This window comes from Oculina patagonica, chromosome 11, assembly GCF_052425735.1.
Source record: "Oculina patagonica isolate OP01 chromosome 11, crgOcupat, whole genome shotgun sequence".
Lineage (NCBI taxonomy): Eukaryota > Metazoa > Cnidaria > Anthozoa > Scleractinia > Oculinidae > Oculina > Oculina patagonica.
This window is the reverse complement of record NC_135768.1, coordinates 1,993,993-2,016,592: the sequence shown is the minus strand read 5'-3', so window position 1 is coordinate 2,016,592 and position 22,600 is coordinate 1,993,993. Positions and strand designations below refer to the sequence as shown.

General features: G+C 38.7%; 1 protein-coding gene across 1 annotated transcript in view; it reads left to right on the top strand.

The window, feature by feature from the left end:
• Window positions 1-22,597, top strand: part of LOC144629429 (transmembrane protein 87B-like) — a 32,470-nt gene extending 9,873 nt beyond the window's left edge. The window contains exons 3-19 of the mRNA XM_078487633.1: window positions 96-178; window positions 1,460-1,564; window positions 2,938-2,991; window positions 3,463-3,609; window positions 3,850-3,952; window positions 4,582-4,643; window positions 7,110-7,202; window positions 7,936-7,963; window positions 8,597-8,659; window positions 9,132-9,231; window positions 13,802-13,898; window positions 14,348-14,540; window positions 15,766-15,830; window positions 16,336-16,439; window positions 19,001-19,133; window positions 19,761-19,821; window positions 20,055-22,597. Coding sequence (XP_078343759.1) covers window positions 96-178; window positions 1,460-1,564; window positions 2,938-2,991; window positions 3,463-3,609; window positions 3,850-3,952; window positions 4,582-4,643; window positions 7,110-7,202; window positions 7,936-7,963; window positions 8,597-8,659; window positions 9,132-9,231; window positions 13,802-13,898; window positions 14,348-14,540; window positions 15,766-15,830; window positions 16,336-16,439; window positions 19,001-19,133; window positions 19,761-19,769 — 1,439 coding nt within the window. The 3' untranslated portion in view covers window positions 19,770-19,821; window positions 20,055-22,597. The remainder of the gene's footprint in view (window positions 1-95; window positions 179-1,459; window positions 1,565-2,937; window positions 2,992-3,462; window positions 3,610-3,849; window positions 3,953-4,581; window positions 4,644-7,109; window positions 7,203-7,935; window positions 7,964-8,596; window positions 8,660-9,131; window positions 9,232-13,801; window positions 13,899-14,347; window positions 14,541-15,765; window positions 15,831-16,335; window positions 16,440-19,000; window positions 19,134-19,760; window positions 19,822-20,054) is intronic.
• Window positions 22,598-22,600: the final 3 nt, after the last annotated feature.

Below are 22,600 nucleotides of genomic sequence, written 5' to 3'. Positions count from 1 at the left end.
TCAATGAATTTAGCCACGGCATTTTATATACATATATACTGCACCATTTGTTTTTTAGCTGATGCATAAATCCAATATTTTATTATCTCTTCTAGGGAAGTGCTCTGGGGCAAAAAGAGTCCAAATAAACTGGCGTTTGGTGGTTTCACAGTGTGCCGAGATGTTTTCTTTTTCGAAGGTGAACCTCTTGTTATGTTCTCACATTAGTTAACAGAATTATTTATTATTACTGGAAGGTTGATTTAGAACCTCTTTAAAAAGAGTATTGAAAAGAATCTGGAATGCTTTGCTACACTGTCTTTGTGATTACAGTTTATACTGAGAAACCTACGCCTCAGGACTACCCAACCAATCAGATTCAAAACCAAAACCACTCCCAGCTTGGTGACGTGCTTGTTTTCCCGTGCTTTACAATAATTACGTGTCTAAAACCAGCCTAGCCATGTTGTCTTGCAGTCATGTGGAAAAGTTCAATTCTGTTCCAGAATGTTTTCAATATACAAGGGGACCGGACTGTATGGGAGGCTCCGCGAGGTCCAAACTTGTACCCTTTAATATACCATTTCCACCAATAGAGAAAAGGTACCCCTTTCATACTCCTTTTGTGGAAAATGACACCCTGTCACATACTGGTACTAAAAGAAGAAATATAACATTCTTTTTCTCGACTTTCCACCCCTTATGGTTCAACTGTTAGGTGGGTCTGTTTGAGATTTTTAAATTATTTAAAGACACTTTTAAATGCCCGAATGACATTTTCCCCTTCCCTTTCCTATACCGTATTTATTCGATTAAGCGCCCTGGGTGCTTAATCGGATTAAAGAGTGGGCGTTTATTCGAGGTGGGCGCTTATTCGAGGCTGGGCGCTTATTAAATTTTCGCCATTTCTCGTAAGCAGTAAGTTTATTTTACAACAAAACAATAAAAAATAATGAAACGTGAAAGTAGAATTTCAACTGTTCATTGAAAGTTTCTTTAAATACGAACAAAACTCGGTCTTCGGGGAAGTCTCTTAGTAATACTTAGTCAATTTCAATCTCATTTTCAATAATAATAATCAAAGTACTCCTCTTGTTCACTTCAGTATTTTTTGAAGGGAGGTAAGGGTGGGCCCTTATTCGAGGCTGGGCGCTTATTGACTTTTTCTACCTTCAGGGTGGGCGCTTATTCGAGGTGGGCGCTTATTCGAGGTTGGGCACTTAATCGAATAAATACAGTACTTCAACTTGCAAAATCCCTATCCTTCCTTAAGAGAAAAGCCTCCTCTATAGCCCACCATGCACATAACCCTCCCTCCCCGTCGGTTTAGGCACACACATGCCTAGATTTTCCTTAGAAAATTATATGAACCTACGAAAATGTATGTGCAGACAACAATCTTTTCCTTGTCATTTCAGCGCTTATACAGGTTTAATGTATGATATCTGTTGTGCAACTCTTAAAAATGTTTCTTTTGTAGAAAAACATAAATGATGAGATGTTAAAAATTGTGTGGGATTACTTTGCCAACCACTCATTAACTGGAGAACAGGAAGTTGACTGTAAGCCCGTGATTCACTTGCCGGTATGTTTGCAAAACTGTTCTTTTAATAATTAACAAATGGTAAACGCCACAGCGTGCACTATTAAGACAACAACAACAACAACAAAACCTTTATTTAGACACGATGGGATAAAAAGCTACATAGCTTGTGGGGTCGTGTGTAAATAAAACATTAATACTAGTAGATAAAAACATTAAAACTATATTGAGGTAAAAACGCTAAACTAATTGCTAAATTATATAGATAAATTGCTAAAATTGTTACAATGATAAAAAGATAAAAAGCGCTAAGAACTCTTACAATAGAGATTGTTAAAATTGGTATTTTTAATTATGTTCGACTTGTTGATCATTGTCACAAAACTCCTGAGGGACATCGCCTCGTGACACTCTCCTGGTAAAAGGTTCCAGAGCTCTGCCCCTCTGTAAGATGTTGAAAGTTTCATGGAATTGGTATTAAATGATGGGGGAATTAGTAAATGTTTTTTTTTTTAAATTGTACGAGTGTCGAAACTTGGTTACAAGTCGAGCCATGCAAGAGGGGGAGTCATTATGGTAGATCTTATAGATAAGTTTCAGATGGATGCACGCGGGAGGTTGCTAAGCACGAAAGAAGCATAAGAGTTAGTTGGCAGCTTGCTCGACGGGCCCTTTCCCGTTGGGCAAGTGGGCAGGGAAAGTTACTTGTCCAGCAGGAAAATCTTGCCCTGGAAAACCTGACAAGACTTTTTTCAAGCCCTGCTTAGGGTGTTGTTTGGTTGCTGTTGTTGTTTGTCTTTGTTTATAATACACACCTGGTAACATCTTTTGCGTTATAAGGATCTGAAATTTGAACTTTTGACTGTTACATGTTTAACTTTGTTTTTCCTTTAATGAATTGCATTTAGTTATCAACTTTCATGTCATTGAGACACTGTATCATTTTGTACATCAGTACCATGTAATTAATGAAGTGTGTTCTTGGGCAGGGCAATGCGCTATGTTATGATGCTACTGAGTTTCTAAAGAAAGTATTGTGCTATATGACCAGTGGGCAACTGAAACAATCAGCTATTTTTTTGTTTGTTCTTGTTCAGGACGAGTTATCCATTTTTTCTTCCAAATTTCAACTCAAGCTTGACGCACATAATTTTATGTTATGGTTCAATTTTACCCTTGGCACAATTTGGTATAATTTTTTCCTTTGTTCTAATGTATGCTAATATATGATAATGAATATAAAAAGAAAGACTGGAAAAAAATAGAACTACTGGTATAACACATACACTTTCTTATGAGCTCCTGAGTTCTAAGTCCATGTGGAAAACTAATAAATTATTTTCAATTACATGTTTTACATTTATTTTTTGATATTTTCCCTTAAAATAAAATAATGTACTGCTTTGTTTCTGTAGGACTTATCTGACACAGTGAAGGAGTTAATTATTCCGCCATCCAAGTATAGTATTGTAAGTGTAAAGGTACATAAGTAACAACCTCCCCTTCCCCCCCCCCAAAAAAAAAAAAATATTAAATTTAATGATGATAAAAGGATGTTTAGTATATTTATTAAGTTTTGCCAAATACTCCCTATGAAGCTTAGTGTTAGCAATGGATCTAAATGACAAAAATTAAAGCATATACCATGCCTTCATTTCAAACATGTCAAATATTTAATATGTCTCCTTGACATTATAATGAAAATTTCAAACCAATAATATATTAACTTTGAAAACTGTTCAGCCTAACAGGTTTTCCAAGACCCACAATGCAATCCGTTTTAATCTTTTTCAATTTTTGTCCATCTGTACCTTCTTTTGTATTTCCTTTTGGTGATGTGTGTCATCTTGACCTAGCTAAGTGCAGACTTTTTCTAATGGCCGGCCGGCCTCTCAATCCTCTGTAAGCTAACGCTGCTGTTTTGATGCCTTTTTTACTAGGCTGGTTATTACAGTAACAAAGATGCAGACTCCAAAGAGCCTGAAGCAACTAAAAAAGATAACAAAAATACAGACTCAGAAGAGGAGGCTAAGACTGCGGCTGAATCCCAGCCAAACAATGGTGAAAACAACAATGCTAAAACACAAGTAAATAATCCTTTTCCTTCTTTTTATATTTCTGCCTGTGCTTCATGCAAAATAGTCGGTAGATCTCTTACTAAGAGATCTTTGATTAGTAGACTGCTTCTGTTAAGAACAAAATGTTCAAGTCTTATCAAAGGAAATTCCCTGACTTTGTACGTAGCAAACTCTTGAAAAAAGAAATCCTAGAACACTCAGTAAACCCAGCTTTTTTAACTGTTAATTAAAGCTTTTTTTTTCAACCAGGCCAGTAATCAAGTTTGTGTTACCAAGCATGATGGAGTCTTCATGTTGATTGTGAATGCTTATCCAACTGAAGAAGAAAAATACAACAAATTTGAGCTACATTGTAAGTGAAATGTGTCACGGATATTAACATTGCGTTTCGCTTGTTTATATTCATTTTGGTTCCAGTTAATTTTTCACTAGCCCTCAATTTTGTAAACATAACTTGATCGCACGTATAGTCAGAACGGAGATAGCTTGGTGATAGTACAGAGACACATTTTATTTATAGAACAGAGATATTTGTTATTTAGTGGAGATATCTGTTTTTGGTTTCACACAAAGGAGTCAGGAATTATAACGTAAGTTTCGTCTTAGTTTCCTTTTATTATTCATTTTGTGTAGTGTTCCTTTTCCTTCGATTTTTAGCTGTTTCTTCGGGTAATGCACATTTCTGTAATTTTTAGTTCTGACTGCATGCTTTTATGATTGTAATCGTGTAATAAATCAGTGAAGTTACAACGTTGGGGTACGTGTGATTGATTGATCACTGCGAACCCCGAGGACTCGCTTCGGAACTGCGGCAAAATGTGTTGCAATTCAATGAACAAAGAATATGTTTTAGGCAGTTTCCAAGTGAAGAAAAAAAAGACAAAAAATTTGACCTAAGTTGAAAGTGCAATGTGCTGTAATTCAATGATAATTTTTATAGTAAGCCTTGTTATTGATAATATTATTGTTTTTATTTTTTAGTGAATGTTGAAATGAAAGGACCACATGGATATCTGTCTGCATCTGACTGGCCTCTTTATCCAGTAATTATTTGCTGTAACATATGTTTTAGCTTGAGAGAGCAGACTTTGTATTTTGGCTGCTTAACCAGTTTTGACAGCTGAACAAGCTGTATAAATGGACACAAACAAACTTTGTAGACAGCCACACTACTCAAATGTTAATTTAGTTAACTGTGCCTTACAATAGCACCCAAACTATGATTGTTTTTTTTTTTTTTTTTTGCTGTCAATCACTGTTATGATGACAATAAAATCTACAAAAAAATATGTTGAAATAGGGGTATAGCTATAGAATGGTAAATTCAAGACTGTGAGACTCTGGTTTTAAAATTCAAGACATGAGACTTAAGTGTTTTTATCAAATCCAAGATCGAGACTTTACTTCTAAAAAATCTACCCTCGAGCTGTTTAAATGCCGAAGATTTCAAGGTAATTACTTACTTAGGCCCATCGCTCCAGGTGGAGCATAGGCCATTGACAACACCTCGCCAGCGAGCTCGACCTTGGGCTTTTCACACAACTTCCTGCCAGGTGAAACCCATTAACTTTAGCTCTGCATCCGTGTTGCGTCGCCAGCTGTTTTTGGGGCGACCTCTCCTTCTCTTCAAATTTCAAGGTAATGGTAGAATACAATTGTAAGTGGAGTGGCAATGACTATCTACAGCAATGTATACCTTTGCTTAGTCATTTAGCGTCAATGTTTAAGGTAGTATAGTCAGCATCTGTATTTTCTTTTAAGCTAAACTTGCCCTCAAGAATATAATTTAATATACAATATTCGAAACTCCGAGATGAGTCCATTTTTAGCAAGCCTGAGATGCTTATTTTAAAAGCTGAGATTTTGGGATCAAGCCAAAATTTTCCGAGACCCACATTTTTTGAGGTATCGTTCTATAGCCCTTGAAATCTATCAATCCCAACCCATGGATGTAACCTTTTGAAAATGTTAAAGTCAAAGAACTTCTGTTTCTTGAGAGGTCTGTAATGGAAGTGAAAAATGCAATCTTTCATGTATCTTTCATGAACAGCTCCTCAGTATCCCTTTTTAAACATAAACTTAAAACTTTCCTTTTTAAAAAAGCATTTTTATAACTTTTTAGCAACATTTTTTATTAGTCTAAGATTTTAAGCATTTTTTGTAACCTTTTAACTATTTTTATATTTATTTTTTTTAATAGTGTTTAATATTTTTAACGTTACTTCTGTAAAGCGCTTTTGAACTTTTAGGATATTGGCGCTATATAAATATTTTATTATTATTATTATTATTATTATTATTATTATTATTATTATTAGAAAGTTGCTCAGGTTATTGAAATGCATAGTTACTGTAATCAAATCACATTTAAACTATGCTTACAGTATAATATTATGCCAACAAGCAACATGCCAAAATGGTTCATACACAGGGATGCAGCTAAGATTTATTCCAACAGGCAAAATTTTCTGGATCACAGGTGGAAAATTTGGGTCACATTAAAAGAAAGATCAAACCAGATTATTGTCTTTTAGCCGGAAAAATCAAGACCTCAGGTGGTTATTTTTTCCACCTTCTGCCTATTATTTACCTCCCTGATATCATTCATGATTCAACCAGAAAAAATGTACCAGTATATTGAGACCATTGACAAAAGCATTGTTGAGGTCCTTGATGATACTTGCTATTTAAATATGTTTTTTTTTTTCATTTTTAAATGTGTATAAACCAGTTAATAATAACAATTGAAAAGTGGCGAACATTGAATTTTTGGCTAAATTGAATACTGTCAAAACAGCTCAAAATTTCTCGTGAAAGTTTATTTTCATGTGCTAAACATTGTCCTGTATTTCATTTTGCGAGTCTTTGCTTCATTTTCTTAGTAGTTAATAAAATATTTTATTTTGTATATGAGACAAAGTCAAAATCAAAATCAAACAGGTTTGAAAAATTTAAATCTAGTTAGCACATTAAAAACATGACAGATCCAGCTGAGAGTTACCAAGACCTTTATCTTTCTGGATATCACAAAAAACATATTTAAGGTAATTCAGAACTGCTCATAGATTTCCAACCAAACTTTGCCAGTTGGCTGTTTACCTTAAGAGAACTTAAATTTTGAAATAAAAAAGGGGGTCACCGTATTCGTTTAAGAGCAGGAAGACCTTGTATTTACCATATAATTCCTTAATAATTCCTTCGCAAGTACTGGCAAAGTACACGTTTTCGGTGATAATGTATTGTTCTGCCATAGAAATTGATTTGAATTCATTTTATAAAAAGAATTTGATCGCTACTCTCGAACTAAGAGAAAAAAATGATAGGTCACCAAACTCGTTTACAAGAAAACAATGATTTATCTCTCTCGCAAGCCAAGCCGCATAGAAAAAAGCGGACATTTTGTTTGTGTGTGCGCGCTAATTACGCGTACAATTGTGTGCAGTAAGGATGTGCAATGCTATACTAGGGAATCACCTTAATAAATAAATTCTTCTGTGTTTCCATTTTAGTTTTATGGTTTCATGCTACTTCTGTATGTGTTCTTTGGCGTTGTGTGGTTAATTGCATCTGCCTGTCAGTGGAGAGATTTACTCAGGATACAGGTAATAAATAGAGGATAATACATGGTTGCACAGGGATATGAAATTTATCTTCGAGTGTTCAAATCGATATGTCACAAGTGAGCGCAGCTAGCCATGTATTATTCTGTTTATTATATAAACCTACTATTTACGAAGTTTTTTGACGATTTTCGGAGATTTCCGACCATTTTCCGAAGATTATCGAAGATTTTCAAAATGTTGTCCAAAGGTTGTTCGAATGTTGCGGAACATTTTCTGAACTTTTCCAGAAATTTCCAAAGAGTTCCGAAGATTGCCAAGGAAGATCCGAAAATGTTTCGACTTAATATCGATAGATGCACTCACACATGTGGATATCATTTTTATCCACACATGTGTGATACCATTTCTATCGATTTGCTTCCACTCGCTATACCACTGCAGTTAATATATAATAATATGAGCTATTATTCACTGAGTGGGAGGGCTGGATGGAAAAAATTTCTGACTGGAAGTCATGTTGTAGTGTATAGACCAAGTTCCAAGCAAAATGTCTGAAAATCAAATATTTTCCTGTTTGGCCTTACAAAACTCAGTCAATAAGTATTTTATCATATGACCTTTGTAAAGCTGAGGACTACAGTGATATATTTCAGAAGTTATAAATGAGTTATAAAAATTACTAAAGTAAACATGTGCACTAAAACCAGTTGTCGTTTTCCACCAGTTAGTATTAATAAACTATAGATATTGACTTCATTGTTTTGCTTTTCAGATTTGGATTGGAGGTGTTATTGCTTTGGGTGAGTACTTTTTATCATCTTAATTGTATCTATAACAAAATTCTCGATTTTGATTGGTTCTGCACGCGCCTGGTTGTTGCGTAATTGGCTCGCGATCACATGGGTGTCCAATTACAGGTATCCAATTTGAAGTTGTAATTAAACACCTACGCCATTCGCACATCAATCACATGCAATTAAATGGGTTTTCTCTTGATGTTTTCCTTCTGTTGTACAACTAATTGAATTTACCTTTGACTTTTCACACAGAAAAGGTTCTCAAAGACCTCAAATTTTGTTATTGATACCACTAATGTTAGTAAATTTGCTGTCAAGGCCAGAAAAGCCAGCAGGGCTTGTTGATGAGCCAGCTAAGTGTTTCCTTACATGTAGCTTTATGGATAAATTGTTTTATTGAAAACACCCAAAGAATTGCAGTAATATATTAATTTTGAGCTCCCCGGCTGTTCTCGCTCTAGCACCTACCGTTTTTTTGTCCATGGTATATGAGCTCAGATTACCATGGCATGTAAACCAGTTAAAACTCAGGAATTGCAATATATCATGGCTAGTTTTTAATAATAATCAATATTTCATACTAACCTGTTAAAGTATATAGTTTTTTTTTTTATTAAGAAATTTGATTACTTATAGGTATGCTGGAAGAGGAAGTATTTTTCTCAGAGTACAACAACATCAACAGATTTGGCGAAACAAGTACATCAATAATACCAGCCTAATAATACCAGCTGCCAGTACTAAACCAGTATTTGATAATTTCTTGTCTCTAGTGACCCAGAGGTCTTGGGTCTGTGCCTTGCCGTGTTCTTATGTTGTGGTTGTGGCCAGGGCATGTTGTGCAATAATTGTAAATAAATGATAAAGTTTGGAGCAACGTGAAAAAAAAAAAACATTATAAGCATTGGGCTATGTACCGGTAATTTCAGTCCTATGTTCTTTGCACACATTGCAGGCCTATCATAATTATTTATGTCAAGGGTAATCTACAAAATTTAAGGGTGCAGCACAATACAATTCATATAACTCCAGGACATTTTGATTTTTGTATCATAGACAATTTGCTTTTAATTCCTTTAACCATGTCATCTTAGAAAACTCTTCCAGAGCCTAGTTACATTCTACATCTGTTGGAAAATAATTCTATAACTTTACATGCTGTGTTTTACAGATCCTGGACTAGCAGTATTTGCTGATTTTTTGTCGTGTGTAAAGGGAACACTGGTGCGGATCTTAGTCATCGTTGTCAGTATGGGATTTGACATTGCCAAGTGAGTAGGGCCATTTTGTGTTATATGGTTTCTTAACCTTCTTCAAAAGAAAACACAAACTCTTGATCAGATAATAGTGTTGTCAGAGTTTTTTAAGGGGGACAAGCGGAAATCCTGTTAAGTTACATGCCATTTTTAACCAGGATAGAGGAGTGACAATAATACATTGTAACAAGGAAGTAGGGTATCTTGTATTGGAGAGGAAGGGGAAAGCATTTGATATTAAATATTTTCCAAACTTGCTGGTCCAGTGATTCTTGCAGTTGAACTAAGACTATTCTTGAGAGAAACGAGATGGTCTCATGTGAAAGTATATGAGAGGTGGTAACTTTTGAGTGGTACTGTGTATGACAAGGATACCAATGACCGAGATTTTTTGCTGATTTCTTTCTGTGAAAGATCTCACGAAATCCTGATTATGTGCATACTTGTAAAGGTTTTAAGGAGGCAAGCCAATGGTCAGCCCTTGAAGGGACTGTGTTGCGGATTTTAGCCAATTTTAGGCATGGGAAATGGGCATCAAATTCAGCGAAATATAAAAATAACTTCTTAAAACAGTAAAGGAACATTTCCATAACACAGCAAATACAAAAGAAGGTACGGATGGCCAAAAGTGACAAAGATTGAAATGGATTGCGATATGGGTTTTTGAAATGTTGTTGGGCTGAACAGTTTTCTAAGTTAATCTCAAGCAAACCGCAAGCAAACAGTAGTGGAGCTAACCACAAGCAAACAGGAGTGGAGCTAACTTCAAGCAAACAGAAGTGGCGCTAACCTCAAGCGAACAGGAGTGGAGCTTACCACAAGCGAACAGGAGTGGAGCTTGCCGCAAGCAAACAGGAGTGGAGCTTACCACAAGCAAACAGGAGTGGAGCTTACCACAAGCGAACAGGAGTGGAGCTAACCGCAAGCAAACAGGAGTGGAGCTAACCACAAGCAAACAGGAGTGGAGCTAACTGCAAGCAAACAGGAGTGGAGCTAACTGCAAGCAAACAGGAGTGGAGCTAACCACAAGCAAACAGGAGTGGAGCTAACCACAAGCAAACAGGAGTGGCGCTAACCACAAGCAAACAGGAGTGGAGCTAACTGCAAGCAAACAGGAGTGGAGCTAACCACAAGCAAACAGGAGTGGCGCTAACTGCAAGCAAACAGGAGTGGCGCTAACCACAAGCAAACAGGAGTGGAGCTAACTGCAAGCAAACAGGAGTGGAGCTAACCACAAGCAAACAGGAGTGGAGCTAACCACAAGCAAACAGGAGTGGCGCTAACTGCAAGCAAACAGGAATGGTGCTAACTGCAAGCAAACAGGAGTGGAACTAACCACAAGCAAACAGGAGTGTCCAGAGCTAACCACAAGCAAACAGGAGTGGTGCTAACCGCAAGCAAACAGGAGTGGAGCTAACCACAAGCAAACAGGAGTGGTGCTAACCACAAGCAAACAGGAGTGAAGCTAACCGCAAGCAAACAGGAGTGGAGCTAACCACAAGCAAACAGGAGTGGAGCTAACCACAATCAAACAGGAGTGGAGCTAACCACAATCAAACAGGAGTGGAGCTAACTGCAAGCAAACAGGAGTGGAGCTAACCACAAGCAAACAGGAGTGGAGCTAACCACAAGCAAACAGGAGACTGGAGCTAACCACAAGCAAACAGGAGTGGAGCTAACTGCAAGCAAACAGGAGTGGAGCTAACCACAGGCAAACAGGAGTGGAGCTAACCGCAAGCAAACAGGAGTGGAGCTAACCGCAAGCAAACAGGAGTGGAGCTAACCGCAAGCAAACAGGAGTGGAGCTAACTGCAAGCAAACAGGAGTGGCGCTAACCACAAGCAAACAGGAGTGGCGCTAACCGCAAGCAAACAGGAGTGGAGCTAACCACAAGCAAACAGGAGTGGAGCTAACCACAAGCAAACAGGAGTGGAGCTAACTGCAAGCAAACAGGAGTGGAGCTAACCACAATCAAAGAGTAGTGGAGCTAACCACAAGCAAACAGGAGTGGAGCTAACCACAAGCAAACAGGAGTGGAACTTAACTGCAAGTGAACAGGAGGGGAGCTAACCATGGGCAAACAGGAGTGGAGCTAACTGCAAGCAAACAGGAGTGGAGCTAACCACAAGCAAACAGGAGTGGAGCTAACCGCAAGCAAACAGGAGTGGAGCTAACCACAAGCAAACAGGAGTGGAGCTAACCACAAGCAAACAGGAGTAGAGCTTACCGCAAGCAAACAGAAGTGGAGCTAACCACAAGCAAACAGGAGACTGGAGCTAACCACAAGCAAACAGGAGTGGGGCTAACCACAAGCAAACAGGAGACTGGAGCTAAGCGCAAGCAAACAGGAGTGGAGCTTACCGCAAGCAAACAGGAGTGGAGCTAACCACAAGCAAACAGGAGTGGAGCTTACCGCAAGCAAACAGGAGTGGAGCTTACCGCAAGCAAACAGGAGTGGAGCTTACCGCAAGCAAACAGGAGTGGCGCTAACCGCAAGCAAACAGGAGTGGAGCTTACCGCAAGCAAACAGGAGTGGCGCTAACCGCAAGCAAACAGGAGTGGAGCTTACCGCAAGCAAACAGGAGTGGCGCTAACCGCAAGCAAACAGGAGTGGAGCTTACCGCAAGCAAACAGGAGTGGAGCTAACCACAAGCAAACAGGAGACTGGAGCTAACCACAAGCAAACAGGAGTGGAGCTAACCACAAGCAAACAGGAGTGGAACTTAACTGCAAGTGAACAGGAGAGGAGCTAACCATGGGCAAACAGGAGTGGAGCTAACTGCAAGCAAACAGGAGTGGAGCTAACCACAAGCAAACAGGAGTGGAGCTAACCGCAAGCAAACAGGAGTGGAGCTAACCACAAGCAAACAGGAGTGGAGCTAACCACAAGCAAACAGGAGTAGAGCTTACCGCAAGCAAACAGAAGTGGAGCTAACCACAAGCAAACAGGAGACTGGAGCTAACCACAAGCAAACAGGAGTGGGGCTAACCACAAGCAAACAGGAGACTGGAGCTAACCACAAGCAAACAGGAGTGGAGCTAACCACAAGCAAACAGGAGACTGGAGCTAACCACAAGCAAACAGGAGTGGAGCTTACCGCAAGCAAACAGGAGTGGAGCTTACCGCAAGCAAACAGGAGTGGAGCTTACCGCAAGCAAACAGGAGTGGCGCTAACCGCAAGCAAACAGGAGTGGAGCTTACCGCAAGCAAACAGGAGTGGCGCTAACCGCAAGCAAACAGGAGTGGAGCTTACCGCAAGCAAACAGGAGTGGAGCTAACCACAAGCAAACAGGAGACTGGAGCTAACCACAAGCAAACAGGAGTGGAGCTTACCGCAAGCAAACAGGAGTGGAGCTTACCGCAAGCAAACAGGAGTGGAGCTTACCGCAAGCAAACAGGAGTGGCGCTAACCGCAAGCAAACAGGAGTGGAGCTAACCGCAAGCAAACAGGAGACTGGAGCTAACCACAAGCAAACAGGAGTGGAGCTTACCGCAAGCAAACAGGAGTGGAGATTACCGCAAGCAAACAGGAGTGGAGCTTACCGCAAGCAAACAGGAGTGGAGCTTACCGCAAGCAAACAGGAGTGGAGCTTACCACAAGCAAACAGGAGTGGCGCTAACCGCAAGCAAACAGGAGACTGGAGCTAACCACAAGCAAACAGGAGTGGAGCTTACCGCAAGCAAACAGGAGTGGAGCTTACCGCAAGCAAACAGGAGTGGAGCTTACCGCAAGCAAACAGGAGTGGAGCTTACCGCAAGCAAACAGGAGTGGAGCTTACCGCAAGCAAACAGGAGTGGCGCTAACCGCAAGCAAACAGGAGTGGAGCTTACCGCAAGCAAACAGGAGTGGCGCTAACCACAAGCAAACAGGAGTGGAGCTTACCGCAAGCAAACAGGAGTGGAGATTACCGCAAGCAAACAGGAGTGGAGCTTACCGCAAGCAAACAGGAGTGGCGCTAACCGCAAGCAAACAGGAGTAGAGCTTACCGCAAGCAAACAGGAGTGGAGCTAACCACAAGCAAACAGGAGACTGGAGCTAACCACAAGCAAACAGGAGTGGAGGTTACCACAAGCAAACAGGAGTGGAGCTTACCGCAAGCAAACAGGAGTGGAGCTTACCGCAAGCAAACAGGAGTGGAGCTTACCGCCAGCAAACAGGAGTGACGTTAACTGCAAGCGAACTGGGAAAAATCCAGGCCAAAAGTCCAACTTGAAAATCCAACTCAAAAGTCCAACTCGAAGTCCAACTCGAAATCCTAACCGGTAAATAGGCAACCTCTGTACTAACCACTCACGACAAAGCCTCATGGTCTGGCATTTGAAAGGTATACGACAGACCAGTGACTCAGTCTGACTCGGACTCTGATGTGACTGGGCCTCGAAGTTGAAAAGGGGAAATGGAATTACTCATAAAAAAGTGTTTTTCTTTCCGCCTGCTGCAGAAAAACTCATTTATTGTTAGATTCCTAACCACAATAGAAACTCTTTCTCCCCCTTTCCTTCCCTCAACCTTTGTAAATCCTAGTTTATAGTTAAAAGGACACAGTCACTTGCCTTGTTTTTTTTTTTCTTTCCATGCTGTAGACCCCGGCTGCAGGGTTACACTCTTTATCGAGTGTTGGGAGTTGGAGCCTTGTACTTCATCCTTGCAACCATTAAAGGATTCCTTGGAGCATTTCATGTAAGTATTTTGCTGTGGCTCATTGGTGGAGAAGGTCATGGGTTAAACTGTCATTGGAAGGACTCTGCATTTTTTTCAAACTAGCTTCTGTCTGCTTGTTGCTTCATGCTGGAAAGCCATTTGCATTTGCAGGCGACTTGTCTCTCTGACTGATTTCTCAAATTTAAACTGTAATATTAACCCTTTTCACTTCCCTAGGGAATAGCACACTTTTTGCAAAACAGAAACTATGGACCCAATAAATAAAAGTGTAATAGGAAAAAGTTGAAAGAGTTGTAGGGATGGTTAATCCAGGTCTTATATTGGGGGGTATGATTTGATGCTTTAAAAAGACAGATCTGTCCAAGACCATTTTGCCGTCAAAAATGTCATACAATTGTCAAACACTCCATGGCACTTTTGGGAATGATAGGGTTAAGTTAATACATGTATTTATTTCTTATTAACAGCCCAAATTTGACCTTAATATACGTAGACAGCAGTTCATTGTCAGCATTCCACTTACTCTATTGGATGGTGCCATCCTGTGGTGGATTTTCATTTCTCTGAAGCTGACCAGAAAATCGTTTTGGATCAGACACGACACGGTGAAACAGTCTCTGTACCGACACCTCACCTACACCTTCACATTTTTTATATTGGGTAATTTCTTTGGTTTTTGTCAGAAAAAGTACCGTAAGGTAAGGTAAAGTCTGTGTCCAAGCCAAGTGGCCCACTCAGCCGGAGCTTATCCCAGTTTCTGTAGCATTAAGTGACCAGGAGTATTGCTACTCCCCCCTGGATGGGATGCTAGTCCATTGCAGGGTTACCCCCCAGCAGTAAATTTGCCGTTACCCATTTATACACTTGGGTGGAGAGAGGTACTGTGAGAGTAAAGTGCCTTGCCCAAGAACACAACGCAGCACCCCGGCCAGTGTTCGACTCGGAGTTGAGCATGCTAACCATTAGGCCACTGCACCTCCCACAGAAGAAATGCATTCAATAATGTCTTACTTAAACCTCTTTGCGCCATGTGCTGCATGTATGTAAGGCTCCAGGAGTTTCTAGCTGTTTATTAAGGTTTTTTTTTATGGGGTGGGGTCACCCGGGTGTTTGGCCCCACACCAAACCCCCAACCTGGAAAACCAGAGGCCGTTTTTTGTCAGTCCTCTTTGCTCTTGACAATCTGGCATGGAAGAACTTACCAGGGAGGGTACTCAAAAAAGTTTTATATGGGGAGGCTCCGCCCCGAGCTCTAACCCCTTATCCTTTTATATTCCATTTTGACAGAAATTGTACCCCAAAGTTCATATACCTTTTACTGAAAGAAGGTACCCCTTTCATATACGTGAAAGACATGGCAAAGCTTTAAACACAACGTTTTCTTGTCATTTTCATGTAGCGCTAAATAAATTAAAATAACACAGCCATTTCATCTTTTCGAAATATTTTTAATTAACAGCCCTTTTAAAAACCTAAATGACAGATTTTCATGTACCCTTTTGTATACCTAAACTTGTGAAATCCCAACCCTTTTATATACCTGAAGCCTGAAAAAGGTACCCCTTTCGGGCGGAGCCTCCCCGTATAGGCCATCATAGGGAGTACCCTAAACATAACATAACATGAACTTTATTTAAACTCGAATTGTAGAGTAGCCTGAAAAAGGCTAATATCTTCGAGATATGAACCCTGACCCCCGGGATGAGAATACATAAGCTTTACTGCCACTACAAGGTTACATGCCCAGGACAAAGTGGAAAATGCATTTGCAAACTTTAAAATCTTCCTTTTTTGCCCACTTTCCTCCGCTTTCACTTTAATGTTCACTTATTGATTTAGCCGAGTAAAAAAATGGGTTGCGCTGACATTCTTGTTCAATGTATAGCATATGTGGCCTTTACGATTTGGTGGATCAAGACTCAAAGATTTGCCAAGTATGGTTGCTTTACAGTAAGTTTAACAAAACGTATTAATTAATAGGAATATGTAATAAAAAAGTAATTTATCTTCATTGCATAACCTGTTACCACATCACGGTAGACTAAGTTATGGGAGGAGTCTGTGACTACTGTGGCATCTAGGGTATATAGTGCGCAACATGGGTAGCACCGTCGACCAGCACCAGGGGAGGAGGGTGGAGCGACAAAATCATCCTCCACCGGAACTCCGGCAAAAATTACATTTATCAAGGCAAACAGGAATTTAAGCCAGAAGACCGCAAAGAATCATGCACGCCCTGAAGCATGAACGCACGCTGTATTTTGAAAGGTTTAAATCAAATTACATGATGCTCTTATTACTATGTATGCAGTGAGAATATGTACCACTCGTATTACCAGTAGGAAAAGGTACGTACAATATACAGCCTCGCAGAAATTTTTGAAGAAGACTTATAAAATACCCAGCAGTATTATGCAGCATTCGGCTAAATATCTCCTTCTTATTTTCCCCACAGAACTGGTCTAAATTTTGGTTTGATGAAGCTTTTTGCCATTTCTTGTTCTCCATTGTCCTGCTTGTGATTATGGTTCTGTTGCGACCTACAGCAAACAACCAGAGGTAAACCACATACAGTGCCAGGCAGAACAATGATAATTAGTAGAATTCAACTAGTATACTAATGCGAATGCTGCAATCTGATTGGCTAAGCTACTGCACACTATCAGCCATTATAGTTCACCACTACATTTTCTCTGATTCTGATTGGTTTAAATTGATCACGTGAGGCGATTATGTTCATCCGCGGAGGGCACTATCAGCCTATATTGCCCGTCCGAGAAAAATGCCTGGATGGATAGTGCCCACCTGTGAAAATTTTTGTAAACAAGCGTGCCTGCAGACAAAAAAACCCAAGCAAATTCACTGCATTTAGTGGATTTCTTGTCTCGTTTTGTTTCGTTTGTTAAATTTCGGCTTTCAATTGAGTTTTTTATGCTGAAAAGTAAAAAAATAATTCACGATGCCTGTTTTTGAATGGGCCGTGGAAGAAAATTTAGTGGTGAACAATAAAAACAATAAGTGTTTCTGTCTCGGAACTATTGGTCTGAAAAGTGCCCCTTGGAAATTTGATGTTCTTAATTATAAAACTAGCATATTAGCTCTCGAAGCTTTGCTTCTTGGACTTATATTTGTTTTAAGAACATCAAATTTCCACAGGGCAACTATCAGTTGATAGTTCCTAGAGAGAAACACTCTGTTGTTTAATTATTGTGCCGTGGCTGAAGGTCGTCTACAGAATGGTGACATTTTCTCGTTCCTCCGAAAGTTTCAAAGAAACTTTAGAAATATAAACATTGGGAAATTCAATTCCCTAGAAGACTAAACTGGGGAAATTCGCCGTTACATGAGCCTAAAAAGGTCAACATTACTGAATGAGTTGATGAGTGTAAGTACACAACTGAAGGTTTCAAATCACAATTCAGTCCGTGTGCACATGATTTTGCTAAAGTGTGAAGTTTACTGCTAGTTCATATGTACAAAAATAATTAGATATCATTATTTGAGGGAAAATGAGTTAGAATTCTACTAAAACAATTACTAGATTATTCGCTCTCAATTTCTATTTAACAATTAGACTACAAGCCCGAGTTTTCTATGAGCGAATAGTCAACGAGGCACCGCCGAGTTAACTATCGCTTATAGAAAACGAGGGCGAGTATTCTTATTGTTTTAGTAGAAACTCTTAAAGGACTGCAGTCCAAAAACCTACAATTTTATGTATTTATAAGCCAAAAATGAAGAAAAATTAATCATTAAATGAGCAACGAGCGCGCGCTCGTTTTCTATCAGCGATTATAGTTCACCACTAAATTTTCTCCGATTCTGATTGGTTTAAATTGAACACGTGACGCGATAGTGCCCGTCCGCCGGAGGGCACTATCAGCCCATAGTGCCCTCCCGTGAAAAATGCCCGGATCGATAGTGCCCGCCCGTGACTGTTTTTTGTAAACAAGCTGCCTGCAGACAAAAAAACCCAACCAAATTCACTGCATTTAGTGGGTTTCTCGTCTGGTTTTGTTTCGTTTGTTAAATTTCGGCTTTCAATTGAGTTTTTTATCCTCAAAAGTAAAAATAATTCACGATGCTTGTTTTGGTATGTGCACGCGGAAGAAAATTTAGTGGTGAACAATAAAGACAATAGAGTGTTTCTGTCTCGGAACTATCGGTCTGATAGTTGCCCCTTGGAAATTTGATGTTCTTAAAACTAGCATATTAGCCCTCGAAGCTTCGCTTCTCGGGCTAATATTTGTTTTAAGAACATCAAATTTCCGCGGGGCAACTATCAGCCGATAGTTCCTCGACAGAAACACTCTATTGTTAAAATAGAAAACAGTGGGAGGACCAATCAGATTCGCGGATTTTCAATAGAACACAGCTGAGTTTCTACTAAAAGGTGATAGTTGATTTGTCCAGAAATTGAGAGCGAATAATCTAATTGTTAATTAAGTTAGTGTGCATATAATATAAGACCTTTTAATGTCAACATAGAGACAAATGTTTTCCTAGGCCATGCTTATTGTGACCTTTCAAGCTGGAAATTTACAATTATTTGAAATACTGAAAATAACCCATGAATTGAGAAAGGAAATGGGTGACCTCACAAGACAAAGAATAATTCTCTTGACGTTAGTAGGATTCAAACGAAGCCAGACAGGAGCAAGTTGTGAGGTATTAAAGGAACTATGTCACGCAGATTTCGTAGATTTTTGGTCTAAATTGTTCTGAAATTAATGGAAAACAACTAAACCCATAAAAACAATATCTTTGAACATCTAAAGGAAGATATAATCTTATGATTTGCGGATAGACATCGAGCTAGGCTACAAATATCGATTTTTTTGAAGACGCGCGGAAACAATTTGAAAACGTTTGCCTAACGTTTTCAAATTGTAATCCGTTTCCATCCGCACCATCCGCAGCCAATAATGTTCGTTAACAGTTTCAGTGTTCTAATATAGCAATTTTTAATAAAAATGGACAATTATTTCTTGGTTTTATGCGACACAAATATAAATTTTGGCTGTTCAAAAATCTGTTAAAATCTGTGACATAGTCCCTTTAAGGGGGTAATTCCTTAAAAGGCAAGACCTTTGTCTGTTCTTCAATTCCTCTCTTGATAGATATGCCTTTTCACCCAATATTGATTTTTGGGATGACGATGAAAATGACGAGAAAATGACACAGTCAGCACAGGCAGCCCAAGCTCTCACTTTGAACCACATAAACAGCATAGTATGGCGCCGAATTATAAGGGTTTGTATGGCATTTTCTACAAGGCATCCACGGAGGTAGTTAAAAGTAAAAATTCTCAATAAAAATGGCTTACCTTATTCCATACGTGTGTTGTGTGCTCCTGCTGTTGTTATTTTGCCAATTTAACCCGATTTAAGCGATTTATTTTTAATTCCAGCTTCCCCTTCATAAAGAGGGAAGGAAAAGCAGGCACAGCCCTCCCTGCTCCCCTGCTCTGCCACCTATGCATAGTACAGTTACTTTCGTTAACAAGTTTTAAGTCGTGGGAAGAGGTCCTTCTTGTGGCTTGCACTCTCATAAATTGGCCTTTAGCTGAACGGTCATCAATTTACATACTTTAGATGCACTAGGTACCTAAGGCAGGAGAAATTAGATTATTTTAAAGAAGCTCACGATGTTCTCTAATTTAAACATAAGACTAAACTACGAGAATTTGCATATCCAGATAAGTTATCAATGATCAAAAGTTGTCATGCATAACCAAGCAGTCGAAGGATTGATTTGAACAAAACAGCTTAATACATGAGAAATCACCATAATCTTGATCAGTACTTTTAAAAGCTGTAAGAGACAGCTTTATTTACAGACAGCTGTATTTAGAATAACAATAACTGTGTTTTCTTCCAGACGGCATGAAAATGATTATGCCAAGTACACACCAGAAGTGTGTCAGAAGTGACACAGACATGTAAGTTTTTGAAAAGTTGTTCTGTTTTAATCTGTCTTAATCCTTCCTTAATCTTACCCATTCATGTTCTTTTTTTGTTTATTAAAACTTTTTTGGTGTTTTTAAGCTAAGTAAACTATTATTTTGAGGTCTTCTTAGATTTGAAGGTAATCTTGGACATTGCAAAAAATGATTTGTTTCAACATCATTAGCAGATCAGATGCTAACACCATAAACACATGTTTAATTTACAGGAAGATGAGCTAATTGTGTAATTACCAAGCAGGATATTGGAAGAACACAAAAAGAGATCTATGTAGTACATCATGCATTTTTAAAGCTACAAGAAAAAGAATCCAGCTGTTATTTAATGTATTCTAAGCACTCCTTTTATAAATCTTGTAATTTAGTAGTTTTACAACTATTTTAATATAACTAGTTATTTGAAGCGTCTAGGACAAGAAGTAGTTTGGCGCTATAAATATTTAAATTAAAATTAAATTAAATTATAATTCCCTGTTGTATAGAAGTATAAACAAAATGTTTTCTCCAAGAGTTGCTTTTTCTGAAACATCTAGAACCTCATATAATGTTGGTTTTCTTGATGTCCTTCAGGAGATACAACAATTAACAATAAAATAAGATATTTAGCAATGTAAAATATTAAATAAAATAGATTTAGCCTTCACCGCGGTCAAACGTCTCAGGCAGGTTTTCTTTCCATTTCGCCGTTTTTTGTTCAAATTGAAGTGATTACGAGCAAGGATAGATAAAAATAGTTGCCGAGTGAAAGCATAATCCCATTCCCTCAGGTAAACCAGTGTTTTCACTTTTTAAATGTTTCGCATCCGAACCAAAGGTGCTTTGACAAATGGCGCCGACAAGTCCGCATATCGCTATTTTCAAACACGTAGAACTTTTTTAGTAAAGCTCCAAAAAACTTAGTAAACCCTTAGGATACCGGTTATGTATCGAACTTTGAACTGTGAAAATTAAAACCTTATCTTTGCAGTACTTTTCTTATTTTTTGCATATTTCTGTCGTTTGACCGCGGTGCAGATTTAGCCAAGCCTAAAAGCGGAGCTCCCAATTTATTTACTGACCAATAACAGAAAAAATATAGCACTTGAGCCCGCTATCCAATGTAAACCATTGTTTGGACAGCGATAAACTTCAATAAGTTCTATATTTGAGCCCGCGATATGGTCATGTGATACTGGTCAGCGGATACCTTGTTTTGACAGCTGTCAATTGACCATGACATAGATGTCCAATATCAAAGATGTAAGCTAGCATTAACCATAACCTTAAACCGATTTCTGGAGTATGGCCGCCATGTTGGGGCAACTTCGTCGCACGCGCCCGCGAGCCATGCCGCAAGCCATGATGACCATGAAAAACCAAAAGCATGGGTCTATTAATTTTCTATGGGTATGGGGCTCTGCTCTGCGGCCCTTCGGGCCGCTGGGAGCTCCGCTATAAGGATTGATTGCAATACGTACATAGTATGAATACCTTGCTTGAGTAGCAGTTATTGAATGTTGACACCTTGGGCGCACCAGAAACGGGTGACGTTCTTGCCCCTTTCCAAACATGGACATGGCGTATTCTAGTAACACAAAAAGAACATAACCAGTATTAAGAATTAAACGAATGCATTGAAAGTGTAACAATTATATAGCTTACCCACACAGTTGGTAATCGCTGTTGTTGCAGGCGGTCTCTAGCAGCAAGTTAAATAATGCTATCCAGGGATCTTATGTAAATTAGTCTATTTACTTTTCATTATTTAAATATTAGAATAGAATATTTAAGAATATTTATTTTTTTAGCTCATTTTCTTGACGTACATACATTTTTAACAAATCCATTTACACATAAGAAAGTTAATTCATCTTAAGTAAACATTGAAGCACGAGCTGGGAGCTAAATTACAATGTACAATTGTACAATTTAAGTTCTAACTAGAAAGCAGGTGACTAGTCATTTTACTTACTTATTTTCGCTAGTACTAGTTTTCGCAATTTTAAAATAATCGCGAAATTTAATACACGCGAAAAAACATTGCGCGAAATTTAAACTCGCGGAAATTAATACCATACTTTATATCAAAACAATAACTGAAAATTTTTAATGTTTGGAGTTTAGGACCTATGAGGTGCCATTGCCGCCAAAATTAAGCCGTCTTGTTTTTGTTAATGGTACCTTAATTTTTGTAAATGGTGCCTTGATTTTTGTAAATGGTGCCTTAATTTTTGTAAATGGTGCCTTGATATTTGTAGATGGTGCCTTAATATATTTTCTAAATAGTTCCTTACAATTTTTGTAAATGGTGCCTTGATATTTGTAGATGGTGCCTTATATTTTCTAAATAGTGCCTTACAATTTTTGTAAATGGTGCCTTATATTTTGTTAATGGTGCCTTAATTTTGTAAATGGTGGGCACCTTAATTTTTATAAATGGTGCCTTAATTTTTATACGTGGTGCCTTTAGTTTTGTAAATGGCGCCTTTATTGTTATAAATGGTGCTTCGATTTCTGTTTATTGTGCCCATAATTAAGTAACGAGGTATAATATGTTATCAAGCTAAGTAAACAGTAATAAAGGCAACCGAGATAGCTCTCGGGACATATTATATGTGGTCTTCTCCAAATGCAATTTCTCCTATCGAACTTGCGACATTGTATGGGGTCTTAGACGTCTTACACCAAGAAGTACCTCCAATGTTCACTGGTCATTCATTGGTCACACTTACTGCCTATGCCCTCCCGATAAAGCTAAACGGGTTCCAATACAAAA